Source organism: Cyprinodon tularosa, unplaced genomic scaffold (genome assembly GCF_016077235.1).
Source record: "Cyprinodon tularosa strain WSP-4 unplaced genomic scaffold, ASM1607723v1 ctg1007, whole genome shotgun sequence".
NCBI classification, from domain to species: Eukaryota; Metazoa; Chordata; class Actinopteri; order Cyprinodontiformes; family Cyprinodontidae; genus Cyprinodon; species Cyprinodon tularosa.
In genome coordinates, this window is record NW_024037791.1 from 89,003 (window position 1) to 111,814 (window position 22,812).

General features: G+C 34.8%; 1 protein-coding gene across 1 annotated transcript; it reads left to right on the plus strand.

The window, feature by feature from the left end:
- Nucleotides 1-3,585: 3,585 nt before the first annotated feature.
- On the plus strand, nucleotides 3,586-22,357 carry rbm28 (RNA binding motif protein 28). The gene is made up of 20 exons (XM_038276784.1): nucleotides 3,586-3,935; nucleotides 4,034-4,180; nucleotides 4,260-4,363; nucleotides 5,154-5,229; nucleotides 5,322-5,414; nucleotides 5,530-5,601; nucleotides 6,898-6,994; nucleotides 7,079-7,293; nucleotides 7,395-7,461; nucleotides 8,056-8,165; nucleotides 8,250-8,323; nucleotides 8,421-8,556; nucleotides 9,141-9,205; nucleotides 9,315-9,473; nucleotides 9,637-9,786; nucleotides 10,108-10,182; nucleotides 10,299-10,425; nucleotides 11,945-12,077; nucleotides 12,197-12,308; nucleotides 22,199-22,357. Exons 1-20 carry the CDS (start codon nucleotides 3,818-3,820, stop codon nucleotides 22,334-22,336), a joined length of 2,268 nt encoding a protein of 755 aa, XP_038132712.1. The 5' UTR covers nucleotides 3,586-3,817; the 3' UTR covers nucleotides 22,337-22,357.
- Nucleotides 22,358-22,812: the final 455 nt, after the last annotated feature.

Consider the following 22,812-nt stretch of genomic DNA (forward strand, 5'->3'; position numbering starts at 1 on the left):
CCCTCGCTTTTATTTTGTTATACAGACTTAAATTAAGCATTTCCCTCCCCAAACTATAACGTATTAAAGGTTAGTAATATATTCCCTGTATTTCCTAAGGAAAGAGGCCTTAAAATAATTTCTGTTTACAATTTTGAATAACAAACAAATTATTTTCCAGACTGACAGCTCTTTCCTAGATACTACAATTCAACAATTCAAATAAATCCAAATGTGTCAGTGGATAAATATGTAGTAAATAGTCTAATTAGTGGAAAACAGAAGGTCTTCATGTAATGACATGCAATAAATTAGCAGAAAAGGCAGAATTATTATGGAGAACTTGGATTGTTATCTAGTTGAAGAAAAAAAAATGAGAAGCTTAAAGTTAGGGACAAAAATGTTGAAGAACATGATATTGAATGAGAAGCAAAGTGTTAAATAGGAAAAATGTCTAGAATCAGCATAAAACTTGGAAATAAATCCAAATTTGTCACCTGATAAACATGTAGAACATAGTGTAATTTTAATTAGCTTAAAAATCCAAAGAACCCACAAAGAAGATCATAAAAAGCAGACACATGGGGAAAGAAACATAAATAGAAAACAGCTGATACCACAATTGAAGTTATTTTAAAACCACTAGCTGTTCAAAATAATTGTTAAAATATTTTAAATTGACAAGAATTTAAAAGTAAAAAACAAAAAAAGCATAGAGTAGCATAGAAAGTAAAATAAAATAGCATAAAATGATGAAGTAAGTACTGAAACAGTTGTTGTGACAGAACATTTTAATGACGGGCTTTTTTGAATGGGAAAATCAGCTCCGAACAAGTGCTGAAGACAAACTGTAAATGGTATCTAAAAAAATGTTTTAGTCTAAGCAACATCTATCCTTTCTGTCCGAATGGGGTAACTTTCATGGCTGTAGCTCTTTCACAAACTTAATGGGAAGGAGAAATAAAATGGTTTGTCCCACCAGATCCTCTCATTGGATTAGCTACAGCAGCTAAGCTACAGTAAGGGTTCAGCTGCTAAACACCCCCTCCGAACAGATGAGTGCTGAAGGCAAACCGTATAAGCTATCAAAAAAATTCTTTCCGTCTAAGCAACATCTAGCCTTTGTCTCAGACTTGGGAAACTTTCATGTCTGTAGGTCTTTCACACCAAAAAACGAAGCACAAACAAAATGGTGTGTCCCACCTGCTAGTTCCCATTGGTTTAGCTGCAGCACCTCACTTTCACATGCAGCAGCTCAGCCTCACAGAGCTTTCAGCTGCTAAAAAACGCCTCCGAACAAACGAGCGGTGAGCCAAAACCGTATTAGGTATTCAAAAAATTCTTTCACCGTGAGCGTCAGCCATCTTTGGACTACAACTGGTGTAACTTTCATATTTCTACAATATTTCGTCTAGGCGTGGTGACGATGTAAAAAAGTGTATAATTGTCAAAATCTTGATTTTGGGGTTCGGACAGATTTGTTACCCCCGAACAAACCTTTTTCCTAGCTAAACGATAAAAGATATCGACACACTTCCTTCAATGTGAGTGCTAGGAAGGTCTGAGGAACAACTTCACCAAGGCTCATGTTGCTACGTCGAACGGTTCCCAAATGGGAGCGATACGAAAAACTTTGTTTTTTTGAATTTTCACTTCGGATTTTCAGAGAGCTCTCATTGGATTTCTATTGGGGAAGTGTGGACTTCTTCGTGGTCTGGGCCAAACTGTCGGAAAACCGTAAATGCCACACAAATGAGGGTTACATTTCCTGAATCCTGACAAAAATCCCTACGTTTTGATGTAAAATTTATCTAGATAGAGTAAAAGATGAGCGAGTGAGTTGAAGCTGTTCGGCATGAGTGAAATGTTTGAAAACGCTAGAGTGGCACACTCTAGCAGCTGAACATTCCGTCCATAGACTTCCATTATAAATTTGAAAATCTTTAAAAATTGTTTAAAAGTTTGAAGCTTCACTGAAGCAAAACTGTAAAAGTTAGCAAAAAGCCGAGTTAAACTGTAATAGCAGAAAGATGCGGAAACATTTTAAAAGTTGAATGGTGTTTCTAGCTGAAAGTATGCAGAAGTAGTTAAAGAGCAAAATAGCAGAAGATTTAGCAGAATTTTAGCAAAATGCCATTCATTTCAATGAGGCAAAAATTTGCAGAAAAAGCTGAATAATTTAAAAAGCAAAAGAGGTAGAAATACAAAAAGACATAGCCGACATGTCCTAAATGAGCTGAATATTGTGAAATTTGAATGGTTGAAATAGCATAAAGTATGCAGAAGTAGTAGCGTTACAAAAAATGGTCGGAAGAATAAAAATAAATAAAGAATAAAGAGAAACAGGATCTCAATAGTGTGAATGCCTACAGCATTCACACAATAATAATAATAAAGAATAAAGAGAAACAGGATCTCAATAGTGTGAATGCCTACAGCATTCACACAATAATAATAATAATAATAATAAAGAATAAAGAGAAACAGGATCTCAATAGTGTGAATGCCTACAGCATTCACACAATAAAGAATAAAGAGAAACAGGATCTCAATAGTGTGAATGCCTACAGCATTCACACAATAAAGAATAAAGAGAAACAGGATCTCAATAGTGTGAATGCCTACAGCATTCACACAATGAATGCCTACAGCATTCACACAATAAAGAGAAACAGGATCTCAATAGTGTGAATGCCTACAGCATTCACACAATAAAGAATAAAGAGAAACAGGATCTCAATAGTGTGAATGCCTACAGCATTCACACAATAAAGAATAAAGAGAAACAGGATCTCAATAGTGTGAATGCCTACAGCATTCACACAATGAGTTGAATAAAATCCATTTTACTTATAAAATCTTAGTCTTACGATATAAAATCTTAGTCTTACGAATATACAGTAACTTAATTTACAAATATACATTAACTTAATTTCACTAAAAATGTTTCAGTGTTTCCTTGGCTTTGGCTAGATGTGTAATAATCAGTAGTCATATCGCCCCACCCTGGCATTTACAACATTAAAAAGGTTTATTTATGTTTATGGATTGGTCCAGAAATTCAGGATTATTTATGTCCCCACCTTCAAATTTGTGTGATTGACTTGTATGTTGAACATTTTTAAAAGTTTTATAGACATTTAATCCCAATTTCAATTGATTTATACATTATTTTCATACACCAGTGAGTCTCTCTCTCTCTCTCTCTCTCTCTCTATATATATATATATATATATATATATATATATATATATATATACACATCTCTCTCTTATATATGTGTATAAGAGAGAGAGAGAGACTCACTGGTGTATGAAAATATATACATATAGACTGCATTCAAGGATTTACCAAAAGGCTAAAAATAAAGGTTTTAATGAATGCACAACAATAACTGATTTATTTAATTTAATTATTTTTGCTCCTTTTTATTACATATTATTATTAGTTTGCTCTTTTGTTTTTAAATTACTGACTCAGTAGCTTCTAGCTGTGGAACAGATCTTGAAAAGGTAAAAAAAAAAGGGAAAAGGATAAGATAAAAAGTTTGGGATTTAAACCTCCAGGCCGCAGGTGGCAGCAAAGTTCAGTTTTAAAAGAACGAGGGGAAGCCCTTTCGTTTCAAAGATGGCTGCCTCCACATGTAAACATGCGACCTAGTCGGGATTTAGCGAATCATTTTTGTGCCAATTATTGGTGAGGCTTTGTTGTGTCAAAACTAGTAGTTGGACGGTTAAGTTCAGTTCCTGGTTAATAACAGACTAGATATCGGCTTGTGAGTTTTTTTGTATATTTTTTATAGCGCTAAAGCTTAGCGTTTAGCTGGTAGCAAAGAGCCATGCCTGCTATGACCATATTCGTGGCTTCTTTGCCTGAAACGGCAACAAATGAACGACTTGAGGAAATATTCTCCGAAGTTGGTCCAGTGAAACAATGCTTCGTTGTCAGAGAAAAAGGTGCCACTGAATTCTACTTGTATCAAATTATACTGTCTTCAACATACCGTATATATAAATTCCATTAATTGTCCAATTTTTCCACCTCCATAAACCAGGAACAGAGAAATGTCGGGGCTTTGGCTTCGTCACTTATTCTATGGAAGAAGATGCACATCGTGCCTTGAAGGAAGTAAAAGAATACGACGGGAAAAAACTCTCTCTTTCAGTGGCTAAAAAGAAAATGAGAGAGAAAAAGACACCAGGTTTGTAGAAAAACAAAGAAAAATGCACACGAATAATACTTTATTCCAAAGTCTAACCTCATATCTTTGGATTTTGCAGAGAAAGAGGAACCATGTCCCTCTCAGGAAAAGAAGGAAACTACAGATGTCAAGCAAAAAATATCTAAACAAGCTAGACTTGTCATACGGAATTTGAGTTTTAAGGTATAGAATAAAAAAAATATCCTTTATTGTCCCCCAATTGAGGTATTACAACAGTATCAGACACATGTAGTTTAAAGGAAGGTTAAAAATAAATTCAGATTAATGTACTTTACATTAGTAACACAGCTTTAACATACTGTATCGTTAACAGAAATGGATTTCTATGATCTAAGTAATGTGTGACTGAGGAGGATCATTTTAAAATTCGTTACATAAAATCCAGGTGTATCTGTTCATTGAGAGAAAATAACAATATTTGGAGAGAAAAAAAACAACCTGCAACAGTTATTCAAGATGAGTGAAAATACAAATAATTTAACTTGATTTAAATCTCATAAACACTTATTGAGTTTGTTTGAAGTTATCGGAAATAAATACCGTAATATGAATATTGATTAAGATGCATTTTATTTTCAATGTACGCATAGATTAAATGGTGCTACAAAAAAAAAGGTAATAATTACTTGTCATGTCTTGGAAAGCAATGTCAAGTGTATTTAGGCTTTAAAATATATACCGGTACTGCTCTTTAAAAGCAATAGATTTCTCTTTCCTGTTGTGATGTGTTCATATTATAATATTAATTCTAATCTATACTTAACCAGTTTTAAAGATTTTGATTTGTTGAATTGCCTTACAGGTATTGTCTGCATTTGCTGTTTATAAAAAAAAAAAAAAAAGTCAATTGTGTATTTTATTTGAGTATGGTGCTAATGTACCCCATGCATGTTTTGTGACGTCCATAGATTTTTGTCTCCTTAATCCTGTTTGAACCTGACTTATGTTTTAGTGCACAGAAGATGACTTAAAAGAAGTATTTGAAAAGTTTGGCACCGTTGTAGAGGCCAATATAGCCCTCAAACCAGGTACTGTCTTTGTTCTCAATGCAAACAGAAGCTTTGTCGAATGTATAAACTTGGGTATTTATGGATTTCTTTTCTTTCTTTCTAATTTAAAGATGGAAAGATGCGAGGATTTGCATTTGTCCAGTTTAAAAATATGTCTGGAGCCACGAAGGCACTCCAGGCTATGAACCTGAAAGAGATAAAAGGTGAAAAATGCAAGACAGAATTTCCGGTTTGATGTTTTTCAGTTTGTGTCATGTTCTTATCAATGATGCAATTTTTATTTTTATTTATTTATTTATTTTTTTTTTATCTTCACAGGACGCCAAGTAGCGGTTGACTGGGCTGTGCCAAAAGAAAAGTATATCGCTGCACAGCAGTCTTTAAGTTCAGGTAAACGCATGCTTGTGTTTTCAGGAAACGATCATAGCAACCATTACTGCAGTGGCATGGCATTGTGAGAAAGACCTACCTCTATAATTCACTGATTTTCTTTTTCCAAGCTTTCTATACTGAAAAAATACTCTTAACTACTTCGATAGGAGATGCATAAGTGAAGACATATTTCACCACTTTAAATTCTTTTTTATGTAGCTGTTTAAGAGTGCTAATTACCTGCAAGTGTTTGTTAGTCAGAAACTGGAACCCTTGTTGAGCCTTTAATAATAATCCATCCACTTTCTCTTGCCTGTTCCATCTGGGCCGATGTCGATCTCTGGCAGTCTATGTGCAAGAGGCACGGTCCACCTTGGACAGGTTGCCGATCTGTCGCATGGCAAAACAGAATCATACACCCATGCATACTCACACACCAGACTACAGAGAGAGAGAAACCATGTATGCATGGGGAGAACATCCAAACACTATGTAGAAAGACCCTAGGCTGGGAATTAAACCCATAACCTTCTTGCTGCAAGGCAAAAAGGTTCTGCCTAATTTTATGTTGATTTAGATGCATCATTTGATATTTTTTAAACATAAAGCAGGCATGTTAAGGAGATTTGCAAAGGATTTTCAAACAAACAGCTATTCTGGAAGGATAACATTTAGGCTCCTGTGACATTTAAATGTTTATTATTCACCAGTGCTGTATGTCCTGTGTCTATTTTCCTTACAATTTTGAAAAAATTCAACGTACAGCAATGTAATGTGGGGGAGACAAACAAAAATAGATCCATGGTTGTTTTCTTTTTTTGACTAGCTTAAACATTTTTGTTTAAAAAAAAAACTTTACAGGCATTAACTAAAGATTCAGTCGAATAAAGAACCTTGAGAAAAGGAAAAATCAGATCACTTTAATGATGTCCATGGCCTAAAATCTAGAGCAGAATGTTTTTTTAAAATCTATTTTAAAATCTAACAACCTCAGTTTGGTGTCATCTCTTAATTTGCTGCTTTTTACCTCATTTTTCTTAACAAGTCTGGACAAAACAGAGAAAACTGATTTCTTCCAACCATTGTTGCAAATCTTCTCTGCTGTTTCCTCCCATCCAATGCTGTCAAGAGCAGAGGATGGGAGGAGCAGCAGGTGTGCAAAAGTCAATTTTTATTGAAAATTTTCCAGTTTTTCTTTAATCTTAATAAATCTTCACTAACAAATATTCAGAAAAACTGGGATTATTATTATTGATTTATCCTATAATATTTAAAGTTACCCCCTAGTCCTAATGGTGTTTTTTTTACTTTTAGGCAGTAAAGCTGCAGAAGAGACAGACCCAAAAACAGGAAGTAATTCTGAGGAGGAAAAAAAACAAGGGAAAAAACAAGAAACTACGGAGAAGAAAAAGTGAGATTCTAATACTTAAACTTTTCCAGAATCATTCTAATATTGATAAGTGCAACATTGCTGATGCTGTAAATACCTTTACAGAGGGTTAAAGGCAGCTGCACAGCCTGTGGAAGATCTTCAGTCAAGCGATGTGGAAAACTTGGAATCGGATGAGGATGATGACGATGATGATGAAGATGACATTGATGAAGAAACTGAAGATGATAATGAGCAGGATGAGATGAAGGAAGAAGATGACTATGATACAGATGATGATAATGAGAGTGAGGATGAAAGAGAAGAAGAAATCTCATCAGGTCTCGAGTTATTCCAGATTTCTTCGTTTACCCTTTTTTAGTTAAGTGTTTGGTTAAAATTATATATATTAACATTTTCAAGCAACTTTTTTGTTCTTTAGCTCGGAAAAAAAAGCCAAGGAAAAATCTATCTTCAGATGTGAAAGAGGGACGAACCGTTTTCATCAGGTGGGCTCGATTTTCTTCTTTTGCCGAACTCTTAACTTTTTTGTATTGACACCCATCCTTTGTTCACTGGGAATCTTCACACATGGGCTATTGCTAAAACCAGATTCGCACATATACGGGAAAAATGCTATTTTGTTGGTATGCATAGAGCTGCTTGCTAGTTGCACCTCTCCCCCCCCTTCTTTATGGCAGTAAACCCACTTTTAAGCATATTATTGCCTCCTAGAGGGCTGGAGTGAGGTGGTTGCTATCTTCTTAGATGTAGACTCTGCAGTTTGAATATTTTGTCATCTTGGGATTATATTGCATATGCATATAACTGCTGAGCTCTAGACGATTCGTCACTATTTTGACTTTCTTTAGTTAAAGGCATAACAGTATTGGTATAAGCTAAACAATAAGAGAAATGTAGCATTTCATTATTTTGCATTTAACAAACATGAATTTTTTTTTTTCTAAAGCAGGAAGGTTTAGTCTGACTAAATGTACAAATGTAGCTTTTTGACAGTTTTGGTACATATCTGGTTTCAGCTGTATGTCTCCAAACTGCTTTATAAAGTTATAATATTTTAATGTTTAAATTCTGCCTTATAGGAACTTGTCCTTTGATACTGAAGAAGACGGTCTCGAGGAAGCTCTTCTACAGTTTGGAGAGCTTAACTATGTAAAGATTGTTCTTCATCCAGACACACAGCATTCAAAAGGTCAGAAAAAATGTCAATGGTTTATTGCCTTTCTTCTCTTGTTTATAAAAGAGTTGTTGGCTAATGTTTATGTTTTTATTTCAGGTCTTGCATTTGCTCAGTTTAAGACTAAAGAGGCTGCAGACGGCTGCATAGCTGCAGCTAAAGATGAGACGGAGGTAAAACAAAATACTATTTTTTTCTTGTATGTCTGTGTTCAGTTTGATTGTTGCTGCAGTTTTAGCACGCAAATTGATGTTGCCATATTTTTTGAAGAATGGTGGAATCCGTGTCGATGGTAGAAAGCTGATGGTTGTTGCTGCAGTGAGTAGAGAAGACGCTATGAAGCTGAAAGTCGACAAGAAAAAAGTAGAAACAGGAAGCAGGAACCTGTACCTGGCAAGAGAGGGATGTGAGTGTTTCAGTCTCTTTATGTCTTTGTCCTAACTAAACTTGTAACTTCTTAATTATAGAATTACTGAGCAAAGTTTTGCATTTATAGATATCACTTTTAACCAAATAGATGATATGATAACATCAGCATTGTCATTTTTGGGTTAAAATGAGGAAATTATTATTAGCTTTACATTATTTGTCAGCTTTAGCCTTTTGATATTATCAGTCGGTACCTGTAGTACATCTAGTATTCTCAATTTACATTTCCTACAGAAAATGAATCCTTCCCATTTTAAAAGGCTGCCACCATTTCCAAATCAAGCATTTTTGTTTTACCAAGGTTATAAAATGGAAAAGAATAAAGGAAAGGTTTTTCTAGCTGCAGCATGGGCTTGCTCCATCTTGGTCTCTTGCAGCCTGTAGCAGCCTTCATACAGAAAAAAAATACAGTGTAAAGCTTAAAAGTGATGCATTTTATGTTTGAAAAATATCTAACATTAAATTCTACAGCTGGTCACTAATCAGGACTGGTCCAGCTGAAATCCACTGATTAGTGCGGTATTTTAGTAAGACACATGCATGTTTCTATATTATCTTTAGTGATCCGTGCTGGAACTAAAGCAGCAGAGGGTGTATCTGAGGCAGATATGGCCAAAAGAGTCAGAGTGAGTATGTTTTATTTTGGAGAATTGTTTTCAATATAGGATCAATTCAGCCTTTATTTATCTCTTAGGTAATTTTGGCTCCTAAGTTTTTTGTTGACTTTCATTATAGTTTGAAGAGATAAAGAGAGCAAAGCTCCGGGACGTAAACGTATTCGTCTCAAAAAACCGCCTGTGTGTCCATAACCTGCCAAAGTCTGTAGATAACAAAAAGCTCAAAGCACTGTGCCTTCAAGGTCTTAAAGGAGTCAAAGGAGTTCGGATTACAGAGGTAAGATTGAGTTATCATACAAATAAACCCCCAAATTATTCTTTTTTTGTTTTTTAATAGATGATGGACAGCCATGTAATTAGTGATATGCAATCAAGAGAGCATTTTCATGTTGTTTTGGATCATGTGTTTTTAATGTTTTGTGTCCTGCCTCTTCCTTTAGTGTCGGGTCATGTATGACAAAAAGCCAGAGAAGGGTCAGTTGATGGGTCAGTCGTTGGGTTATGGTTTCGTCCAGTTCCAGGACCATGAGCAGGCTCTCGACACTCTGCGTTACCTTAACAACAACCCTGACATCTTTAGCCCTCACAAGGTACGCTTTAAATATACTATCTAATCTGGTTTTTCAGTACTTTTATACTTCCGTTTCGTAACCAGGAGCATCTCATAGTTTTGGAGCGGTGTCCTGTCATACAGATGGTCATTTAAAATTATTATAAAAATGTATTTTAAGACTTTTCGATTTATCATACAGTCATTTCTGATTGATAGTGTTTTAAAAAAAACCTCGAACTAAGTATAATTATAATATATGATCAAATGTGCTGTTTAGTGATAACAATGGTGTTAAAAAGAAGCCTTTTATAAAACTGGGTCCATAATAATATTTGCTCTCTTTTTTTTTTTTTTCCAGAGACCTATAGTTGAGTTTTCTCTTGAGGACTCCAGGAAGCTAAAACTCAAAGAAATGCGAAAACAAAGAAATAAAGTTTGTAATATTTTTGTTTTATTGTAATGTTTTGTCTGACAGTTAATTTGAATCCTTGAACAGGATTTTAATCCTAAATATAATTTTCTCAAAGTGTATACTTTTTATGTTTCCAGGAAATAATAAAAAATCGAACTGTTAAAGAAGAGATAAAAATGTCCCAGATGGGTTCAGACACCAAAAGACTAAAGAAGGGCGGAAATAAAGAACAGTCCTCATCACTGCCAACAGGAAAGGAGAAAGGTAAAACAATATATTAAGTGCTTATACTCTAGGGTTACAAAATATGTTTTGACTTAATGACATTTCCCATGCATGATGCAATAAAAGATGGACACCAACAGACTAGTCCTCGTTATATAAAAAAAGATTGGCCTCAGTCAGTTAGAGGGCCTTTCACAGTTTAGTATTTTACTCTATTCTAGTTTAGGCCCTTTTTTCCAAATGATTTTTTTAAATAGTCTTTGCTTAACAAAGAATATAGCTACAAGATTTTTATATATATATATATATATATATATATATATATATATATATATATATATATATATATATATATATATAAAAATTAAACATATCCATAAAATTTTGGTATTGATGCAGAATAAAGTATTAGTTGCACTAAAAAAATGTATATCTTAAAAGTTTATTTTATAGAGAAAATATTTCCTAGTGGAAATCCTTCCAAACATGCCATACTTCAGTGTTTTCAGCTACAAGTTACTGATTCCTGTAGTAACTGAAATTGAGTTCTTAAGGGGAGTGTCAGCCTAGTGGTTATGGCATAGGGCTTGGAATTCTGAGGTTGTCAGTTTGAAACCCACTCCCACAGACTGCCACTCTGGATCTCTGACCAAGACGCTTAACCCCCGATTGCTCCCCAGGTGCTGCACAGTGGCAGCCCACTGCTCCCCAAGGGGGATGGGTTAAATGCAGAGGTAAATTTCTCTATTGTGAGATCAGTAAATCAAATCAAATTGCTATTTCTCTGAGATTCTCTGAGATTTGCTTTGGTAAATGTGTCAACTATCTTAAATGTTCTCCACCTATATTGATAGTTTTAGAAATGGTGTAATAACCCTTCCCATGCTGATGGGCTGCAATAACTGCATCTCTCATGTCATTGGGGATCTTTTCCTCCCTGTTTACCAAAGAACATGAACTGCCTAAAGAAATTGTTTGATTGCATCAAAACCCACTCGCTGATGTTGGAACTGCTCAATTAAGGAAGTCATTAACAAGTTGTGTGGGTCAGTAATAAAATCACATTGGATTTATCACAAGATAAGGTACAAGTTAAAAGTAGACCGACTATTTGAATTGAAGTTCTAATAGAACTTATTTGAATTAGAATAATTAAATCACCTTTCCAACATAACCTTATAATCAAATATTTTTTTATTTGAATCACCTGACTGCTACTTTCCATTTTAACTGTAATATTTTAGCTTCAGGTTTTTTCTTAATTTTTACATAGACAACTTCTCCATCTTTGGCTTTTTTTTGATAGATGAGTAATCATGGTGTAAGATCTGTTTTATGTTATATTAACTTTGAAAACTCTGGAAATAAGAGAGCCTGGGACTGAAAGTAAAACTTAAATATAGGAGTTAATTGTCAGCAAGTGTTTCACAGGGGTTTGTGGTTTTTTTTCTATCGTTTGTAAAACTTAAGCTGAGAGAAAATGAATGGAACAGCTATTAAGACGCTATTAGAATGTGCTTCTGCTGCTGTTATTCATTTTCTTTTTCCTCTTTAATAGCGTCCTCTGAAAGGCAGAAGCAACACTTTTCAGGCTTTCAGACCCAGCCTGAGGTTGAACATGTCGATTTAAAAAATGGAAAGAAACGAAAGAAGGTTCTACCTTTACCTTCCCATCGCGGACCAAAGATAAGGTACCGTTTTATCATTTTAATCTACTATGAAACTGTACACATAGAAGGCTATTGTTTGATATATCCTTGAATTTGTTGTGCTGGCATATTTAAATCATCCTGCTTTTGTCCTTTTGCAGAATGCGTGACAAAGAGAAGCAACAGGCACCTCCTGCCAAGAAAGCAAAACCTGGATCTAAAAGGAACAGGCGTCAAAGACAAATTGAAAAGCCTACTCAGACCAGAAAACAGGTTTGGAAATACTATCCCAGTTGTTCTCATGTGCTGTTTTGGAAGGATCTGTTTAGATGGAAAGTTTAAGTTGTGATCTTTTGACTATTAGTGATGCTACATTAACACTGCACGTATTTGGGGCAGCAAGTGCCTGCTGCTTTTTTTTTGAAGCTTGTTCACATTAAGGTCAGACCAGTAAAGTGTGTCCAGGTGCATCTGTTTGTGCTGCTCCTGTGTTCAATGGCAGAGAGAAGCTTTGCTATATTTTCTGTGATGAGCTGGTAAAAAGTAGTTTTAATATTTTTTTAAGGGAGAAAGTCCTCCTCCAAACATCGTCTGTGTAGTCAGTTCATCAAGATTATGATCCTGCCCAAACCGGAGGCACCAGAATAATAATTTAGATGTTAATAAACTGTTTCAGAGGAGTGATCAAAGCGATTTGCATTAGCAGCGCTGTGTTTGTCTCCCTGCCAGCTCCCAGATCAACTTCTCTGATTGGTTGATGTGGTGCATAAAGCAGTTACATTTTTCCACGTCATGCGCCTCAGATGCTCAAAAGCAGGTGCTGCTTCTGCTGCACAGATGTGGCAAGATGCACTGGTCCAGCTGCTCGATGCCCTGCAGGACCTTTTTCTTGCACCTCGATGTGCGTCAACCACTGACTTTGCATGTAAACCAGCTGCTTTTGCTGCTTCAATCAGGTGTGGTCTGAATGCAGCATAACTCAGCAGATGAACCTAGACACTAAAGATTACTTCTATCTTTGGTCTTTTGTAAAATTTAAATGTTTAAAATGATCCGTTATAATACTTTAAGATTTTCAAGAATATTTTCAAAAGAGGACAATGATCATTCAATGGCTTTTTAAACCAGGATGGTTTAAAAAGCAATATCCCCTTTTATTAAAACATGAATTAATTGTGATTAAACTACATATTAGAAGCTGAGCTAAAGTTCACAAGCCAAACCAAGTTTAATCAATGTTTGACTGATACAAAGACAACTCTTACATTTACCTGAAAATATCTTGGTAATCTCCAAGACTTCTGTAAAAAAATAGTTTTTGAGACAAAAGTGGACCTAAAATCCCCACAGCGGTTCAGAAAGAGATCATGATGATGACAGTCAAACATGGTGATGGGGTGGGCGTGTTTTGCTTTCTTTGAAAACTTTCCATAATTGCATTGATAATGAATTTTGCTCTATAGCAGATAATCATGAAGAGGTTTATAAAGCCATTAGTACAGAACCTTAAAGGTGCTCCTTCACATTCTATGCCTTTAACTAACAGCCAAATTAAATTATTCATGCTTAAAAAAAGCATGATGGTGTTTACTTTGTCCTTTTTTAAAGCCTGAAAATAATTTTTTGCACAGCGGCAATCAGCAGACTCAAACATAGTTGTCTGCCATCTGCTGGCAGTACTTCAAGCATTATTCAGCCTTGTAGCTTCTGCACCTTTAGCTCTTGCGTCAGCGATCACCAACATTCACACTGCATTCTGAGTGCCATCAATGTGTTATCACTTGGCATCAAATATTTTTTTGTTCTTGATCTTGAGCTTTTCCTGTCTGCTCACTCCTTTGCTAGGAATTGCTAACCTCTTTTACTTCTTTGTTCACTCATTGCATGCATCACACATCCGGTTGGATGATTCTCTCACGGTAAATACTTACAATGTTTGCGTTTACTGACAATTGGACCAAAAACAAAGCACAGACGTAAAATAAATTAAGGGTGCTGTAATTTGATCAGCAACCTTTGTATGCAACCAGAGTGAGTTACTGGTGCATAAAGCCATAGTGCATGACTTGGTCTCTTTTAAGAATAATCAAATTTTAGTTCTGCAGTAAGACAGTGATCCAAAGCACAGCAGTAAAGCCACATCTCAACGGCTTCAATGTGGATTTGTGGGAGTTTCAGGGTTGCAGTTAACAGTTTAATAGATTAATTGAATAATAATAATTTTATATATATATATATAAAGCAAGTTCCTTCTTATATATTCTGTTATAGTAATGTTAAATTATATTTTAAGAACATAACTGTTCTTAAAATAAAGAGCCTTATATTCATCAGATTGTTAATCAGTGAGTTAATTTTTATTACTGAATAAATGGGGATAAAACAAAAACCAAAAGTCTAACTGTAAGACCTAGGGCTGAGTATTGTTCAAACATTTTCGGTGCTGGTACCAATACCGATACCTTCACTTCGATACCGGTTCCTGAACAATACTTTTTTCGATACCAGTTTTATAATATCAATTCGAAGAAAAAGAAAATTACACAACATAATAAAGTACAAATCTTGAGTTTTATTTTAAGCTCTGATTTTTCCATTTACATTTTTCCTCTTAAATAAGAAAAAAAAAATTCAGTGAAGAAGAACAAGTCAGTGTCTAATATTCACTGTTACATTGTGAGGACCTTTTTACTTAGCAGTTTTTCTTTAGAAAAATTACCATGTCTGCTTTCTCAGGAGACAACAAGCCCTCTGAATGGGATTCCTATTGATGCCGCTGGTATGTGGGGGTCTGAGCGGCTCTGACAGAAATAATATTGGAAGGCAGGATGGTAATCTGGATGAACTGACTGCACTGATTAAGTTTTCAGGTGGATTTTGCCACTTAAAAACATAATAAAACTACTTTCTTCCCACTGATCACAGCAAATATAGCTGCAAGGCAAATAAAGGATAGAGTAGCTCCGCCCAACGCGTGTCAGAGCCACTTTTCGGCCACCAATCACAGAAACTTGGTACCGAAAGACGAGGCATGTTTCGATACTCTGTAGAACCGAAGCATTTCGGTCGGTACTAGGGTTGTCATGATACTAAACTTTTCAACTCAATACCGATACTAAGGAAAATACTCGATACTCAATACCATTTTCGATACCACAAGGATAAAAACAAAGACTCCAAAATTCTACAGAAATATTTTCATTAATAAATAAAATACAATAAATAAATACAATAAACAATAAAAAGAATATTTTGAGGTTGTTTGCTGTGCACAATATTAAGCAAGCTTTATAAAAAACGTATAAAATTAAAATTAAGTGTTCCTTCCTTGGCTATGCTTTGCACACATAACAATGACACTAGCCAAACTGGTTAAGAAACAAAGCACTGTAGCACTGTATCGATACTTTTAAAAACGAGTATTGTATCCGGATACAACATTTTGGTATCGATACTTTTTTGAGTCTCGATACTTTTGACAACCCTAGTCTGTACCATAAAAGAACCGATGTGCGGTACTAAGACCACTATTACTCCTGGTGTATTACCCTTTAAGTGGCTGCACAAAAGGAAACAGGAAAATAATTGGGCTCAACAGAGCAAAGACGATCAAACCACCTGCCCATTACTGTTTCAGCACTGGATTTAGAAACTACATCCAGCTTTTCCATGTAGGCCTACATGTTTTCCTTCCAAGGGTGTTCATATATTTTACATTTTGCTTCAGGATGTTTGATATTGAATGCCTTATGATGTCCTCTGAGGGTACTCTCCTACTCTAAGAAGGCTTTTGTATGCTTTCTATACACTGCAAGAATATTCTAGAAATAAGTAAAAATGGCTTAAATTGTATTTACCCTTAATTTGAATAGGCAAATAAGATTATTTGCCAATGGAATTAGTATTTTTACTCTTAGAATAAGATAGTTAGATCATGTGCACTTGAAAGAAGACAATGTAATTGTTTTATTATATAAAACAATTTCATTGTCTTATTTAAATTGTCTTGTTCCATTGGCAAAGTGTCTCACTTACCTCCTCAATCCAAGAAAAAATGCACTTATTTGGAAAAAAAAAAATACCTATTTAGATGTCTTTTTTTCCATTGTACATTTGATTTGTGTTTGCATATTTCCTGTGCATTCTGAGCCGGTATATTAACAGAATTTGTTTATGGTTATGGAATGAGAAACAAAGACTCTCAGTTCTTTAGATTTTCGTGCAGAGCCCATCTTCTCACTTCCGATTTAGTGCAATTTGTTCGCTGTTCACTTTTTCAACAAATTAAAAAAGTTAAACTTGAAATTCAAGTTATCAATCAATGGGATTAAACTTATATTCTGTTTAAGTGAGGGATTCATGCTGGTCCATAATCTGATCTGACCAGCGGCGTAGGAAGCGGGGGGGACGGGGGGGACATGTCCCCCCCAATATAAAAGCCAGGTGGATATGTCCCCCCCAAAAATTGTACCGCAAAATATTAGATTTTGACATTTTTTTGACTAGCGTGCTTTTATTTTGAAGGCGCAGCATAGCGTTACGTCACTGTACTCCCCCTCCCCTCTCTGAACTGCTGAGTGTTTGAGCACTCAGTCAGCAGGGAGGGAAACGGCGACACAGAAATCAGAAACTTGTGAAAGAGGTAAAATAGTCTGTCGGGATGCTGCTATGAATATTGCCTATTTATAACGTTTTGTTTTTAGTTCACTTTCATATATAGAAACTGAATCTTTTTGGTTTAGTCATCTTAGTCTTGTACGGAAGAGGATTAGGGCCACTGGGAAAAAAAAGTTAACTGATTTTTACATTTTTTTTTTTAGTTTAACATGGGGAAAAAAGTCAGAATTCTGACTTTTCTCAGAATTCTGACTTTTTTCTTCTGACTTTTTTCTCAGAATTCTGACTTTAATCTCAGAATTCTGACTTTTTTCTCAGAAATCTGACAGATGATTAATATTTCTAATCAATTTACATTGTTTTTATTTTTTTTCGGGGGGTACTTATACAGATACATAAAAACAAGTAGGTCTAACTAAAAAATAACCAGAATATATGTTTAGAGTAAAGATTGACTAGTGTTTACACAAGCACACAATTTCAAATCTGCTGAGCTTGCTGTGCAAGAAAATGTAAAATATACGTATAAAGAAATATAACAGGAAGTACTGCTAAAACATAAACTAAATGTTAAATAATGTAGATATTGGTTTAAAAAATTCTTCAGATTTGGAAATTTGGAAGGAATACATAATTTTGAAATTAATCAACAAATCTGGTAAAAAAAACAACAAAAAGAAATAAAAAATAAAAGTTGCACTTTTTTACTTGAGGAATTTGTTGAATAACTTCATAATTATGAGTTTAACTAGTTGGAGGTAATGCTACACTTCTCTGCTTCCTGTCCTGCTCATAAAAGGTAAACATTATAAACCCACCATCCATTTTCTACATTATTTGGAAAACACAACACAAATGTAATATAACAAAAGTATGTTTAAAAACAAACATGTTAGCATCCAGCCATAGCCATGTCTGTTTTAGAGACTAGCTCTCTTCTGCTCCTCCATTAATGAGGGGACCCCACGGTAGTGTTAATTTTAGCAGCCATTTTTAAATTTAGTTTTAGTCTTAGTCCGGTTTCAGCATCGCTTGTTAGTTTTTATCACATTTAGTCGACATCATCGCATTTTTATTTAGTCTAGTTTTAGTCGACTTAAGTCAGAGCATTTTAGTCTTTATTTTAGTCCAAGAAAACATAATTTTATTAGTTTAGTTTTAGTCACCAAAAACTGTCAACATTTTAGTCTAGTTTTAGTCAGGATATAATTTTAACCTTTTACTTTTTTGTCAGCAGATAACGTTTAAGATTTCCTAAAATTATTTCAACATTTTCTCTCATCTTTTTAATAAAAAACACAATTTTAAGGAACACATGCAGACATGGAAGATGTTCTGACAATATTTGCATATTTATTTTGAACACAAACACAAATGCTTGCATTAAAACAAATAAAACACACCTGGCAAAGGAAACAAATAAATAAAATAAAGTGTCTTATGAACTTTACACAAGTGCTGGCTGTTTAAAGCTAGTTCACATTGAATAATAAAATAAATAGATTTGAGGTCAATGTTGTTAAAAAAAAAATTAAATAAAAAACTCCAACTGATACAACAAAAGTGCTTTCCTTCCAGCTTTAGCTGGCCTGTCATTGTTTCTGGGTGGCTGGTAGGTTGTTGTTGTTGGTGGTGGTGGTGTATCTTCAATCTGGAACAGAAATTAATACAATGTTAGGATAGATGCACAGCATAACACGAATTCCAAGTGTATAAGTAGCATATAGGTCTCTTTTTTTCCTTAACAAAAACTAAGTCTCTATAAAAACTACATTTGACCATCCATTTCAAACTCATACAAACAACCTAACTATCATTTAATGCAGGAATAAATTGCAGACATTTTTAGGTGTGCATGCATTTTGGTTGCATATATTGATTGCACATATTGATGCCAATTCAATTCAAATGTCCTTGTAATAGTAATGTGCAGATAAAAAGAGCAGCATTTTATGTCACCAAATAAAGACACCCCTGCAGTGGTTCCCCTAGCAATGACTATTTGTATATGAAAATCTAGGTTAAAGTTGCTCTGAATTATGTGTGGCATATTATTTTTATTTTGTCTTATCCTGATAAATAGTGTCAGTTCCTTTTAGCATTTAGCATACATGTGTAGCTGCCGAGGTGTTTTCTGTTAACTATAGTTCACTTGCTGCTCCTAGATTACCTAAAACGTCTGTCTGCTTTAATCAAACTTGCAATTTAACAGAAACTATAGTTGCCCGGCCAGTATAACATATCTAAGTTAGCATAAATTTAACTTTACATACAATTCTATCAACAAGTGGCTACGGTTGCTACGTGCTAACAAGCTAACGTAACGTAGCCAGCCTGGATACTAAATGCTATGAAAGTTAGCCAACATCAGTTAGTTTATCATTGGGATATTATAGCCGTTGATTTAATGTTACATTATAAACAATCACCACCAATCTTTCTGGTAACTTACCGTAATGTCTTTGTGGTGAACTGCGACGTGTCTCTTCAGGTTTGTTGTGTTTTTTACAGCCATCATGTGGCCATATTCCTTCCCTTCCACTAAAATCAAGCATTTGGTTTTGTTCTCCACTTAAAAGCGAAAATGTGTCCATATAGCACGTCTCCTCTTTCTCCCGAGTCCCGGAGTAGGCTACTCTGTGCCCGCTCCGGGTTTGAAAGTGGGTGTGTGGGAGCTGACGAGGAGGAGGAGGAGGAGGAGACGAGACAGGATTTGAAAAAAAAAAAACAGAAAATAATAATATATAATTTTCGTCTCGTCTTTGTTCGTGAACTAAAATGTCCATAGATTTTAGTCCAGTCTTTATTTACCGAACTGCATTTTCGTCTCGTCTTTATTAGTCCACGAAAATGATTTCTGATTTACTCCCAGTTATTGTTTATTAGTGGGGATTTTCGTCTCGTCTCGTCTAGTTTTCGTTTGGTGAAAAATGTGCGTTGACGAAAATATTTTCGTTTAGTTTTCGTTAACGAAATTAACACTACCCCACGGGCACGTAAAAAGTTGCCTAATTCCGTCATTTTCCACCAATGTGGCACTGGCCACCTCAAACAACTCACATCTTTGTCAGTGAAGCTGAATGCTCCACATCTCTTCCTTCATGGTGACCATCTACATTAAGATCCAAAATTCTGAGATTAAAGTCAGAATTCTGAGAAAAAAAAGTCAGAATTCTGACCTTTTTCCCGTATTAAACTGAAATGAAATTTAAAAATCACTTAACTTTTTTTTTTTTTTCAGTGGCCCTAATCCTCTTCCGTAGTCTTGGGATGATCACTCATCCAATATTTAACTGCTAACTTTCTCTAGACGTTTGCTACGCTAGCCAAAATGTTTTTTTTTTTTTTATATATCTCATTTCAGTACAATGCCACCACCAACTAAAAGGCTGAAACAGCAGTAGGACTTACTCAGATTTTTTTTAAAAGAGAAACGTCAGTGTGAGTTACAGTCACCTAACACAACTTGTGTTGAAATTAGCCCGATCTGGGCGTGCGTTTAACGAGGATTTTTTTTATTTTTTGCGTAGTTTTGATTCGCCGAAATTGACAGATGTTATACCTGCCGCGCTCCTGATCGTTAGTTAAAACCACAGGGAGAATTAATTTTAATTCTTAGCAGCGGCGGTCGCATTGGTTGTGCAGCAGTCCACTGCACAACCACTAATTAACCAACTAATTAACTTCTGCACCTTTATTTCCTCAAATAAACTGCTGGCTCCTCTTTTTAGACGATAAACAGATTAACACAACATTGAAAACTCTGTAGTTTTCTCTGTTCTGTACTGCAAACTGGAATTAAAGGCGCCATTTCTACCAAAGGTCTTGACAGACTGGCGACCTGTCTAGGGTGTATCCCGCACCAGCACCTCCCGACCCCACTAATGGACAGGGTGTACAGAAAATGGAAGGATGGATGGATTTCTACCAAAGGTTTAGAATGCGTTTTTGAACCAGATGCTTCAAAGCGCCCTGTCCATAATTCTTCAACACACCGTCAGCTCCCTCTGTCAGTCAACCTATATAAATTCATTTTTGACCATTATTGCAAGTTTGACAAAATAAAACATATCAAACTTTGCACATGTGTGGCTTAGTGAATTGTTTTTAATCAAACTGAAATATTTGATTTTCTAGTGTGATGCAGACACTAAATATGCTAAGGGTTGAAGCCCTTGAAAGACATCTCCCTTTGCTTAATAAAAGACTCCAGTCATTTTGTTTGGTGATATGCTCACATCTTATGAACAAATGCATTATGTAAATTTTAAATGCATTATTTTTGCAAGACACATTTATAAAGGAATAAAGTAAAAGATTAAATAGCCTTTTTTTTAAGTAGCATACTTAAGATATGTTTCTGTTGAATACGAATCTCAGATTTCCGACATGTGTCCCCCCCAATAGTAAACATATTCCTACGCCCTTGGATCTGACTGAAGCCATTCTTATATCCTGTTGTAACTATAAAGTAACTAAAAACATTATAATTTAAACTCAATGATTCAATTTATTTGATCCCATTCTATTTCTCCAGTTCTCTTAAAATAACTGCTGTTCTTACTCATAATCACTATTTTCCTCTCTTCTGTTTTTTAAATTTTTTTATTTGCTTTATGTGTAAAGATGCTGTTCGTCATTATTGAGGACTTATTATTTCATAACATATGAATGATAAGTTATTGAGTTAAAAATATAAGTTAACATTAATGTTGATAACACAGTTTGTGTGTTAACTGTGGCTAAATTTGGCACTGCATTTATTTGTAGTTGCATTGAGGTGGACTCTATTACCCAAGATGCTCTAGGAGCAGGAAGAGAAAAAAAAAGTTTGTATTGTTGAGCCGACTGGCGCACGTTGTATGTTATTTTTTTCCTTCACCGTTCTTCACTAAAGTTCAACCAAATGAAACTGACCATCTCGCTTCATCATTTTTAGTTGTAAGTCACAACAGTCATTTAGCTTGTTGGGTTTTGCTTCACAGATGGTTGATATGGTGAACGCTGATAAACTTGCACATTTCACAAAGGTTATCATGCATCACTTACTCTTTAAACTTGTGGTACCAAAGCTCATGAAATCCAGTATTGCATAATTTATAATTAAATGGTCCAATCTGATTGCTGAAATCTATATATTTTATATCATGTTGAAAAACTAAAACATTTCAGAACACAAGTTACGAGTTTGTGGGCAGTTTCTTACCTAAATTGTTTTGCAAAGCTTTATTGCCTTAAAAAAATCCTTTTTTGTAGTTATTCACTTCATCTTTATCCAAAAATATATTTTGGTGTGAAAAAATATGTATTATAAAAATGTTTAAGGAGGTAAACACCTTTTCCAGCACTGCTACTGGGATGATAAAGTTTACATAACATATCCTAACTCATACTTGTTTAGTTCATCTTAGCTTCTTAGACACGAATATTTAAAAGTTATTGAAGCATTTATGTACAAAGATATATGTCAACTGTTAGACATTTTTTTTTGTGTGTGTTCTGTGTCACTCAAAGTTGCATTGCTTTGCTGTTTTTGTTTTTTGAAGTTAAAGACCGGCACGAAACAGTTCAAGAGGAGGGATGGCGACCGTTTTGATTCCTTGGTCGAGCAGTACAAGCGGAAACTGATGGGTGGCAGTGACAAGAACGCCTCCTTCAAAAGAAATAAGTGGTTTGATGGTTAAATCTGTTTGTCAGGAAAAAAAGAGGTGATGCTTGAGTCATTTGGTTTCTGTAATCAGTCATCTAGTGTGATTTCTGAAATCACACATTTTTTTTCAACAATTTGTGATAAATTGTACAGGTAAATTACTCTTTGTATGACAATTTCAGTGCAAGTACATTTTTCTTTTTACTAGTTTTCTATATATCTCTTTTAAAATGATTTTTGAAAATGGCTTTTTTCTGTACATTATTTCCTGTTATGTGATGACTTCGGTCCCATATGTCTTGTTACACTTGAACTTGCTGACTTGATTACAAATACACAAATTTATACTCTCTAAACATATTTTACATGATTATGATTTTCTCTGTTTTGACAATATAAAAACACTGATATGTAAGAAAAGGTTAAATTTTTATTTATAGTATAGTTTATAAAACATTGTTCTCAGTGCAGAAAAAGATATTCAAAATATTCCATGTTTACCTGCATTAC